Source organism: Gobio gobio, assembly GCF_949357685.1.
Source record: "Gobio gobio genome assembly, chromosome: 11".
NCBI classification, from domain to species: Eukaryota; Metazoa; Chordata; class Actinopteri; order Cypriniformes; family Gobionidae; genus Gobio; species Gobio gobio.
Genome location: NC_137104.1, coordinates 15,593,598 through 15,605,663, shown reverse-complemented (window position 1 = coordinate 15,605,663; position 12,066 = coordinate 15,593,598). Strand labels below are relative to the sequence as shown.

Genomic DNA, 12,066 nt, shown 5'->3' with positions numbered 1-12,066 from the left:
CCCACAAAACTTTGTGAATAAAATATTCCATTTTGATGTGAGACTCTTGAAAATAAGGCTCAAATGCAGTTTACGGTCTTTACAGTTTTTCTCAGTCGCTTTGGTACATTTCTCAGATCAGAATTGAAATTCTCAAAGCTACCTGTTCAATCTTCACATCATTTTGTCACTGAAAAAAGCAGTTTCTTATTTCTTTGAACAAGTTGCAAATGCTTGTGTACATCCATGCAAATGATTATGTACAATTCTCTGCTGTTTCCTACATTATCAGTTGCTTATGCCATGTTGATCAAAATGTATTATAATGGGTCTCTGTTGAATAGTCTTACCCCCCACAACATTTAGGCATTAGTTCATAGCATAAGTCTTTACATGCAAAATGGTTGAACAAGTTGTCATAAAATGTCAAGCATATTTATATACATTTCCATTAGACGTTCACATTTCTACTTTTGTTTTTCTGTTTTTTTCTCTTTGTGCTATGCAGTGCTGTCTTTTCCTTTCTGTATCGCAATGACATGGTCTGTCAACAAATTACAGTACAAACAGTAAAAGCATAAATGTGAATCTTGTCCAGTCTTTTGCATTCAAACTCCCACATACACTAAGGTGTAAACTACAATTTACAATAATTGTCATCAAAATTTTAGCCATATTTACATCAGAACATCCCTCCAGAGTACAGTTATATTGACAACATGACTATTCATACACAATGACACAAGGACTTGTCATTCTGATGGCACTGACATGTTCATTGACACAGATATTTACTTTTGAGAGATGAACTAAGGATTTTGAGCAAGAGACTGGCTTTTGCAGGTAATCCATGGTGTTTTGCTATTTGTACAAATTTTTTTGAGAAATGGACTTACTGTTTTGCAAATGGATGATTCGAGAAATGTACCAAAGCGACTGAGAAAAACTGTAATAGACCCCAGAAATATAGAAAGTCGCAGATAAAAGGACTTTTTTTACAGGAAAATGTGCACTTGATTAAACTGTATATTAAATAAATAAAAAATAATTATATTTTACAAAAATATGTATATATATATATACATATATATATATACATATATATATATATATATATATATATATATATATATATATGTGTATTTATATGTGCATTTATTATATTAAATAATTTTTTCAAATTAATTTGACAATAAAAGCAATATGAGAGCCCCACTCTCCAAGGCTGAGTTTGCCAATGCCTCAAATCCTTAAAAGTCCACTGCATGCCGCTCAGACTCTTAGAAGTTAAACCAGGCGAGGCTCAGTTGGATCAGGAACATAAACTTCTTTAAAAATGATTTGAGGTTTACATTAAGCCAACTCGCCATATCAGGTTTAAATGTGCTAAAAATACTCAAACACGTTAGCAGGTGATATATGCACAAGATATGCATGAGCCTGGCAGCTCTGGTGCAGTGTGGAGAGAGGGAGAGAGCGTGCCCGCAGGCAGCACGGGAGAGCGGAGTGAGGGATGAGAGCATGTGAGGAATGAAGAGTGTGTGAGCGATGGAGGATGTCAGGAAGCGGGTGAGCTATGGCTGTGAAACAGACGGGCACGACATGCCGCTGAGGGCAAGCAAGAGAAATGGAAAACCGAGGCCCAAATAGTAACACGTTTAACACTCGCTCTCTCTCTTTCTCTCGTTCTGTGTCAGGGATGCACGGCAGCACACGCCAGGAGGAAGTCATAGATCACAGGCTCACAGACAGAGAATGGGCAGAAGAGTGGAAGCACCTTGACCATGTAAGAAAAGTAATAACATTTTTTATTACTATCCAAAGTGTATGTGTGTGTGAGAGAGAGTGAGAAAGAATACAACATGAGAAGTGTGTTTGCTAGTACATTTCTGTGTGTTTGCATGTTTTTTTGCTTTATCACAAAAGCACTTCTCCTAGACAGCAATGAGATTATATTGAGCTCAAATGGGGATTTCAAACTGTGCAAGATACCGAAGTCTGGAATAAAAAGTGAGAGATTTTAACATGAATGAAAACTTTTTTAAGTTGTTCAAAGATGCACATTTTGTGAATATTTGCTTATTTTTGTCTAAAAAGTTTCAGGAGAAACATCTGAGACAGTTGTAAAGTCTCCAGAGCTAAAAACCTCAGAGCATTAACTTTTTCTTGGGGGTTGGCATCAGTGTTTTAATGACTGTAAACATAAAGATGTGTGAGTCAGTGTTTGATGTAAGCCTTTTAACATGATATTTTTATATCTAAATTTGGATATGTTGGAGATGTTGTGTTGGTAACACTCTGCCTGCATCTCCCCCACAGCTCCTGAACTGCATCATGGATATGGTGGAGAAGACACGTCGTTCGCTGACAGTGTTGCGGAGGTGTCAGGAGGCCGACCGGGAGGAGCTCAACTACTGGATCCGTCGTTACAGTGATGCTGAAGACCTTAAGAAGACCAGCAGCTCCAGCAGCAGTCAGTCCAGACAGCAGAGCCCCGCCAGCCAAGAAAGCAATCCTTTAGGTAACACATATTCAGCACAAGATGTCTGTATCACCTGGAAAGCATCATGTCCTATTTCGTACATCTGTTTGATATGTCTGACCAGATTTACAGTCAATTGTCTCGATGACAATATAATGATCTATCAGTTATTTTGACTGGGGGAAAATGCTGTCTATTGAGTTCTTTGTAAATGAAGTGTCCTTTGTTTTCTCTTTTACAGATATCCATAGGGAGCTCCTTCACAGGCCAGTGTCTGGATATGTACCTGAAGAAATCTGGAAGAAAGCCGGTTAGCATGCTGTCTTTGTCATTTTTGTACACATACTCATAAGCACAGGTGGAAAATCAAAGCTAAATTATTCACACGGAGCTCTTTCTGTGATTTAAAAGCTCTCTGAAATTCAATCAGTCAGTCAGTCAGTTAGTTATTTGTATGCAGAACTGCAGAGTCAGGTGGGATGATTTTATATAATTGCAGGTTAATTTTTAGGCAAAATCATAAAAAATAGTAATGCACAAATAAAACAAATTAACCCATATTTATAAATAAATGAACAAATGATAAATAAAATATAATTAATTCATATATTTTTTAAAAGATTTAATGCTTTTAAAAATGCTTTTTAAAACATAGAATTGTTTCCCTTTCATGCACATTTGAGATGACAATAAATATAGCATTTTTTTTATTAAATAAAAATGTTTTGTCACCATGCATTTACATTAAAGCTGCACTATGTAACTTCACTAGAGGTCACCTATTCAAAACAAAGGCGTAGTTTGATAATGCCACATTTGAGCGTAGAATCTTGGGACATGTGGTCTTCACCTCACAGCCGGTGGAAAAGAATCAGGATAGGACTCGGGCAGAAATCATGTTCATGGATGCGATTATTAACGTTACTGTAGTATGAAGCAGAGCAGGGCAGAGTGTTGTGGGAGCTGAGCAAGGCCGCTGGAGCGATTGTTAATAAGAAGAGCAAAACACAAGCCTCGCGAGCAGTGGGACTGTTATTATGGCATAGTCGCTGGCGGGACTTTTATTATGCCACAGTCGCCGGCTCCTCTTCCACTTTTCCGGTCATGAGTATGAAGTAACGCAGCTCTGTTTATCATATTAGATGCATCTGAGTGTGTTGAAAATGATGTTATGCACGTTAATCTGTGCGTTTGCTCGGCGGCTGCTATGACACTTGTTGCACACTGCAGTAAGAGTAAAGCGTTTCTGCAAAATAAAACCGGAAAACGAGCGTAACGCAGATTGACAGGCGACTTCCTCAAACGTCCCGGTTCCTTGGTTAAAATGGCAATTTTCTCACGATTTACAAATAGTTGGAAACATTTGGGATATTGTAAGTACTCAACTGAAAAAAATATATAACACTGGCCTAGTGGTTTTGGGATATTTTACTGAAAAATTTTTACATAGTGCAGAAGAAAATTGGAGTTTAGAAGGTCTTGGAGCTCTGGAGCGAGGCATTTTGTTTGACTCCTGTAATGTCCCTGAGTCGTGTGTTGGGCAGTTCAGTGATTGGCTTTCACTGGAAGCACCTCTACACATTCCAACAGTGATGTCAGATCATAAAGCTCTTTTATTGCTCTGGCTGAACAGGACACATAAGTGCTCCCAGCCTTTACAGCACTTCAGCACTCTTGCCATTAGCTGTGCAACAGGCTCTCCGCTCTCCACGGCACTCTGTTTTATCACAGCAGAGGAGCTGGTTAAAAGACGGATAAAGATATTAAAAGGCTTTGTTTAAAGAGCAGTTGATCTGTGTGAAATATGACAAGTGATGGATTCTGTAATAGCAGATTGTTTACCTTGGCTTCAGCTCGCTACTACACGACCGACGCATCTGCTAAAGCAGTTTGTCTTCACTGTGCGGTCTTACCAAAGGCTTTATAAAAGCAAACAAACCTTGCCATGAAAATGACGTTACAAAAGACACTCTAATAAGCTCGTTTCAGCTAATACATTGCATTTGCAACACAACGGCGGTAGTAACACCCTAAACAAATCACCGCTGATTGAAATTCCATCTGAGTAGTCAAGTATAAATGCAGTAAAACATATCAGGGAATGTGGTGCATTTTCCGTGACCTCAGCCCATCAAGAGGACGACTCTGTGCACCAAACCACCATGGTTTTACAATTCAGTCCAGTCTTGATGAAACTGTCTCTGGCTCTATAATCCTTCATATTTAAGACTGGGGTCTGCACAACCACAGCCATCCATTTCTGCAAAACAAGAGACTGCCATGACAGTTTAGTCTATTATAATTCCTTAAGAATAGTCTAACCCAAGCTAAAAGTGTTTTAGAGTCAGCCTTAAAGCGGTCTTCACAAGTTGCCCCAGCGTAAGAGGTGAATGTCCTTTTTTTTTTTTTTAGAAAGACAGTGTACAGTAGGTGATGAATATTCAAACCGTTTTCTCGCACAGTGCCATATCCTGATCTGCATGGTCCTTTGGGGGCACAATTGAAATGCATAATTTAAATATAAATTGCCAGATTTGCATATGCAATTAGTCAGGCTGCAGCCTTGAACAATGAAAACAAACAAACACTAAAAATCCCTAGTCTGCTCTTGAGATGAGTTTTCCAGCCAGAAGTATTTACGGTTAATGGGATAACAATGTAAAAGTAGAGATAAAGTGCGAGTTCAAGCAAATACATTTATACTTCAGAGGGGGAAATATCAAGGATTACCTGTAATCTGTCTTGTGCACTACAGTAGAGTTTTTGGTTTGAGGCTAAACAAAAGCATTTTATTCTTGTTTATTTGTATTCAGCAAACACAGAAAGTCATCTGAGCACATTCAAATAATAATTGTTGTTTCTAATTAATCCCCAGATTAATCTTTTAGCTGCTTTTGAACAAAACAAACCAATAGAATCAATTAAAAAAAATTCAAAATGCACAATAATAAGTTGTTCTGTTACTTTGAATGAATAAATAATGTCAGGTACTATTTTTTTATTAGAGTTTGTATCTATTAATTTGAACTGTTAGGTAATTGTATTTTAGAAGACAATCTTTAGCTGTGAGATGTCATGTCAACAGTTCAACATGTGCAGTTGTTAACTTAATGAGCTATTTCTACTTGGTCTGACCCTTAAAATTTACTTGATGTAACACAATGTAGACAGGTTGATGAAGTCATTTAAAATAATGGCCCCACTTTATATTAGGTGGCCTTAACTACTATGTACTTATCAAAAAATAAGTACAGTGTACTGACTGTGTTCATATTGTATTGCAAAACACTTTTGCTGATATTGAGGTGGGATGCGGGTAAGGTTATGGACAGGTGTTGTGGTATGAGTAAGGGTAGGGGTAGGTGTAAGGGAAGTGTCAACAGTGTAATTACAAATGTAACTACATAAAATGTATTACAGATGTAAAATGTAAGTACAATGTAAAAACATTTATGTACACAATAAGTGCATTGTATCAAATGATTAATTAAAATATTAGTACATAGTAGTTAAGGCCACCTAATATAAAGAGGGTCCAAAATAATATTTGACTTTAATAAAACCAGTTAATTTTATTGTCACCACATGTGACCCCGGACCACAAAACTCCTCAAATGGGTCAATTTTTTGAAATTGAGATGTATACACCATCTGAAAGCTATTTGGAAATCAGGAATCTGAGGGTGCAAAAAAAAATTGCACCCTCACCTTTTTTTCAAAAAAAAAATTGAGAATATCGCCTTTAAAGTTGTCCAAATGAAGTCCTTAGCAATGCATATTATTACTAATAATACATTTTTAATATATTTACGGTAGGAAATGTACAAAATATCTTCATGGAACATGATCTTTACTTAATATCCTAATAATGTTTGGCGTAAAAGAAAAATAATATATAATTTTGACCCATACAATGTATTGTTGACTATTGCCACAAATATACCCGTGCGACTTATGACTGGTTTTGTGATCCAGGGTCACGTATGTTTTAGTTTCCCTGAAAAAAAATCGATGGATTGTCTCTGCAGTTTGCTGAGTTTATATGTGATCCATATATCGGAAATTCTTTTTGCACGATTTTCTGGATTTCATTGCTGTGCCGTGGACACTTAAAAGCACTATGCTCTTTCTTTCAGAAGAGGCTGTGAATGAGGTGAAGAGGCAGGCTATGTCTGAGCTGCAGAAAGCTGTATCAGAGGCTGAGCGCAAGGCACACGAGATGATCAGCACAGAGCGAGCCAAGATGGAGCGCACGGTGGCCGAGGCCAAGAGGCAAGCAGCGGAGGACGCGCTGTCAGTCATCAACCAGCAGGAGGACTCTAGTGAGGTAACAGCTTGTACGCCTACCGCACATTGTTATTATATTAGTGAACAGCTGCAGCATTCACATTCTGCACAATGATTCATTGGGATGGTAATATATTCCTTACTTTATTATATTTTGCATTAGATATTATCTTGGGGATTTTCTTATATTTTATATGATTTGTACATTCCTTTTTTACTAGGTTGGGTAGTTTTATTTCCATGACTTACAATTGATCTCCTTAGTATGGAAATCTGTAGGAAAACATGGAGATCATATGAAAATCACAGGGGGAAGATAGAGTGTGTCCCAGATAATTCCTCATGCAGGCTGGTGTCACGCAGAGCCGAGGAATATAACATTGCATTTATCACCTCAGGCAGAGCGGTGCTTTTCCTCCACTAAATGAAACATGTGGACAGTTAAGGTGGTACTGATTTGGATGAGGGAAATTGGGAAGGGAGCGCCGAGTGTCTGCGCACAGCGGGGGTACGGCTCGTTTAATCAGTTAGCAGAGAAAGGCGGCACGCATCTGAGTTTAATTGCACGAGCCATGTTTATGCACGTCTCTCCGGAGGATTGCATCGGTAGCCGTTTATAACTCCGGCTTCTCGTCTCTGGGACACATTCGAGACTTTGTGATAATTGCTCTTATTTGGCCCGGAGACAAACGCAACGAGGCCACAGTGGTAACCTGAGTTTCTGTGTGATCTTTGAGGGTTTTGTAGTTAACCTGTTACAAATGTGTCCTCACATAGCGCCATGTGGAACTGGGTAAAATGACTGCGTTTTTCCCCAGCCAGCTCATTATTTCCATGTTTTCAAAGCAGGGAGATCCAAAGAAAAATAAAGCCGAATTCTCTATTTACACTTAAATTCAAATGGGATATGTTTGCTGCTAATGAGCCGAGACTTTCGCTCACTTTTCTCAAAGGTCTGTGCATCTATTATTTCCTAATTGGGACAATACCCAAGGAAAGAAGTGCACGTTTTTTGTATATATCACCGCTTAAACCTGCCTCCCCCCTCTTTCCCCTGCAGAGCTGCTGGAATTGTGGGCGCAAGGCGAGCGAGACCTGCAGCGGCTGCAACACGGCGCGTTACTGCGGTTCCTTCTGCCAGCACAAGGACTGGGAAAAGCACCACCACGTATGTGGCCAGACTCTGCAGGCACAGCAGCAAGGCGAGACCCCCGCCACCGTCAGCTCCTCAGCCACCCCCAGCAGCGGAGCCGGCAGCCCAGCGGACACGCCGTCCGCCGCCACGCCCCGCTCGGCCACGCCCGGCACGCCCTCCACCATAGAGAACACGCCGCGCTAGAGTCCGAGCGGACCGTTCCTGATGCCTCAGCAGACTGGGGACTGACTCACCTGCCTCACTCGCTCCAAAATGCTAAAGCTAGCGCACTAACAAAGAAAGAAGACTGTACTTAGGGCGATCACCCACAGGAGGTCCATTTCGGGTCATATTGACTTGCCATGATAGAGAACGCAAAGATATTCTTTGTTTGAAATTCTCATTGTTCTTTTATTGTTACTACAGCTATTATCGATTACTGCTGGTAATGTCGTTTATTGTTGTTGTGGCTCTCTTGCATTCTTGTAAATAAGAAGACAAATGGAGTAGACAGCCGGGACCTCTTGATGAGTATATTTGACCTCCCCTTCATTTTGTTTTTGTCCGTTTTTTCTTTTCCTCCTCCGTTCTGTTCTCAAAGCTCTTTATCCAGTAGCTGGGATATGAAACTATTTGACCTCATAAAAAGACACTTTAAATGACAAAAACCAAGGAAATATTTCATAGCTGATGTAAGCAGAGACTCCGGATATCATTAGGACAGCGTTCCTTTTAAAGAAGACAACGAAATGTTGTTGAGAGAAAAAAAAAAAAACATGCCGTGAAGGGCATCTGTGTCGGACGTGGTGGAGTAGACGGCGGACGGCGTTTCTGGCTCGCGCGCTGAACTCTGCAGATGTGCAGCAGATTGTGAAGGAACGCAGATGTTCGTCCCTCTTCTGCAAGATAATATCCAGGTCAATGGTCTGAGAAATAAAAAGCTGTTTCACTGAGGAATGTAGGGGCGAGGAGGGCCGGGCCCGTGCTGGATTTTGAGTACCATGCGGCGTAATGAAGGATGCGCTCTGAGCCCCGATCCCAAATGCACTCCATCAGCTCCCAAAACAGGAAGTGAAGTCATCGGCCCACCAGGGCAGGACTGTCAGAACCTCACTGTGACAGCCGCTGGGAAACAAAGGGCTGAGAAATTACCCATAAATCACTGGCTATTGGAACCAGTCCACAGCCCTTCTCCTGTCCTGCCTATCTCTAAGCCCGCCATCAGTCCTCGTTCTGCTTCTTTTTGCCCTTCTAGATCTCATTGTGTTAAACACTCGTGTCCTGTGCCGTCTCCAATGGTTATTTATTGTACATGTGCTGGACAATTGTGACGACGCATTAATCGTTTAAACCACGGTCACAACTTTTTAGTCTTTCTAGGTGCAAAAAGGAAGAACATATTTTCTCTTTTTTTCCTCTCTCTCTCTCGCTCTCTTTCTCGCAAGCTGCTTTTCTATTTGTATGTGTTTGTGCTAGTCCCCTTGTAGTTCTCTAAGAAGAAAAAAAACACTTTTCCCATTGTCCTCGAAAGACAAACGCTATCTCTCAGAGCTGCTACTTCAGTCTCATTCAGATGTTTTTTCTGAGAACTAGCATGTTACATGGAATGCTAACATAAATGTTTTTGTACATGGGACGTACATAAATGTATTTGCACTGTCACGGTTTCTCTCGGCATGCTTCTTTTGGCAGTTTTTATTTTCCATAGGGAGCTATTCACTTCATAGGTTATCTTTGGAGTGCTTCGTTACATATCTGTGATTTTTCTTTTCTTGTTAAAAAAAATTGAGAAAATGTATGAAAAAAAAGAGCAAAAAGAAAATGGAAAAAAGACAAAACAGAAGGATCACAATCTGCTTTTGTTAACATTTTTTTTCTAAACATTTTGCTTTGAATAGTTAAGGACAGTGCATGCACATGCATACTGAACGCTATGGTATATGTTGTTTTTGTTTTTTACAAAAAAGAAAAAAAATGTACAAAAAAAAAGACACTAAGAAACTAACTTTCCAAATGCAGAGGTGAAAAACAGACAGCTTTAACACTGCAGAGCACCAGGATACACAGTATTACAAAAGAATTAACATGGAAGACAGCCAAAGACAGACATGAAGGACCAAAACCTGATTTTATCCAAGATTTAAACATGACAAAATAGACTCACTCAAATGCATTCTTGTTTTCTCGACGTGTTTATCAGGGGAAGCCACATTGAGCGATGTTTCCATTTGAAAACCTTTAACTCTCCCCTGTCCCGAGCCAAGACCAGCCCTGTTCAGCTCGTAGGGAGGAGGAGCCACTCAAAACCATGTAGCAGTTCCTAAGAAAAGAGGGTTTCACGTGTGGATGAGGCGGTCCGAATGATTGAGCAATAACTGAAAAGATGGATCCCATATCTAGATCCTCCAGGGCTAGGTTTTCACAACCGTTTCATTGTCGTCCTTTTCCTTTCCGTATCATTCCGCAAAACGGAATTCGTCACCCCAAAAGGCTACCTGCCCGACTGAAGCGAAGCTCTTCTCGTTCACTAACGGCGCATAACCAAACCTTCAAGTGTTTCAGCTCGAGATAAAAAAGCCATGTGAGAAACTGAGACTAAACGAAACAACCTCGTCAATGGCTTAAGAGGAAGAGGGGTCTAAATGAGCACTTAGCTGCACTCTGATGCATGGCTCACGCCCTCCAAACCATGGTGCTAAACGCTGTGCATTTGACCTCTTAGGAGGAGGGGCTGGCCCTGGATGCACTCCCGGCCTCCTCCGGCATGCTACGGTTAAATAATCCAAAAAACAAAGGTGTAAGACACCTGTCCACATCTGCAGAGAACCTGCCAGCTAAGCTGTCTTGAAACACACTAGTGTACTATTTTTGAAAAATACATACAGTTAGTGTAGTAACTTCGATCAGGGTGACCTGAATAAAATAAGCACGGACAAAGCATTAAGAAACTCCTCCTTCCCACTCTAGTACGTCTGTTTTGCTACAACCTTTTTTCCTCTGTGGCAAAAAGTCTCACTCTACCTCTGACAGCACGTTAGGAGCACCAGTCGCCGAGCGGACACTGGTCTAGACAAACCAAATGGGCACATGAGAACAGGACTTAAACCCAAAGTTAAAAGCTCAAATAGCTGCAAACCATATCACTACTTGGTAACAATGCAGACCTCATGAGAAAAAAAAAAACTTAAGAAATAGAATACGTAAAATGAAAAACGGGAAAAAAAAATGTTATGTTCATTTTAAGTTTGTCACACGTACAGATCACTTTGAGTCAACTCAAAGTAAAAAAAAAGAAAGATTGCAGAGTGTTGACTCCATTTGATATACACTATAATTCAATAAATGAGAAATGTGATATATTGCCCTCCTCTTCTCCTGCACCCCCTTTCCCCCTGTTTATGTCTTCTGTTGTGAGACACTCTTGGCCGCTTGTCAATGTCATTTAGGTTTGTGTTAATGGGGGATTCGCACCAAACGTGAGCGAAAAGTAACGGCTGGTGAATTTGCGCATGCCTTTTTTGCCAGGTGTTCTTACGTTTTCTTTTTCTTTTTTTCTCCAGTTTGTAAAGTTAATTCAACTTTGGGATATTTAAGGGACAGTGGAAACTTAGTGAAATGGTGGGGTGGGTTCAGGACGGGCAGTCATAGGGTTCTTCGAAAATCTTTATTGTGAAAAAAAAACTCATGAAAGTTGTTGTGCAATACTTAACGGAAACATGAACCACAGGTTACAGGTGGGCTGGGAGGGTGTGGTCTCTCGTCACACCGTTTCGGTATACTCTAGGGTTTTTCGAGTCTACTATGTCAGAACTGTGGTTTCTTGTTTAATCTGTTTTCTTTATTTTATTCTCTCGTTTTTGGGGGCTGTAGTAAATGGTCTGTCAGTCTGTGAATCTTTGCAGTATGATTCTGGTATTGTTGTACTCTTTACTGTGTAATAAATATGTTCATACCTGCATTGGAGACTGTGGATTTATTTTTGTCTTTGTTTGACGTTGTTTAATCAAAAGTACCTGTGGCATGTTACAGGACAGAATGCATTCTGTTTGGATGCATCATGTACAGTACATTAGCCTTTATTCATTTAGCAATTTAGAAAATGAGAAATCCAACAAAGTGGGATTCAAGATTGTTCAGAGTATAGAGACTAGAATAGAGATGCCTATGTACGAAATAAAGTAAA

At 40.0% G+C, this 12,066-nt stretch overlaps 1 protein-coding gene across 5 annotated transcripts in view; it reads left to right on the top strand.

Moving 5' to 3' along the window:
* runx1t1 (RUNX1 partner transcriptional co-repressor 1) overlaps positions 1–11,839 on the top strand; it is a 56,430-nt gene extending 44,591 nt beyond the window's left edge. For 2 of the 5 annotated variants that reach the window (XM_079829550.1, XM_079829554.1), the window contains exons 7-11: positions 1,677–1,774; positions 2,299–2,500; positions 2,703–2,771; positions 6,598–6,788; positions 7,809–11,839. In XM_079829550.1, the coding sequence (XP_079685676.1) occupies positions 1,677–1,774; positions 2,299–2,500; positions 2,703–2,771; positions 6,598–6,788; positions 7,809–8,087 (839 nt within the window). In that variant the 3' untranslated portion in view covers positions 8,088–11,839. The remainder of the gene's footprint in view (positions 1–1,676; positions 1,775–2,298; positions 2,501–2,702; positions 2,772–6,597; positions 6,789–7,808) is intronic. The other 3 variants (XM_079829552.1, XM_079829553.1, XM_079829551.1) reach the window with 3 other exon arrangements.
* Positions 11,840–12,066: the final 227 nt, after the last annotated feature.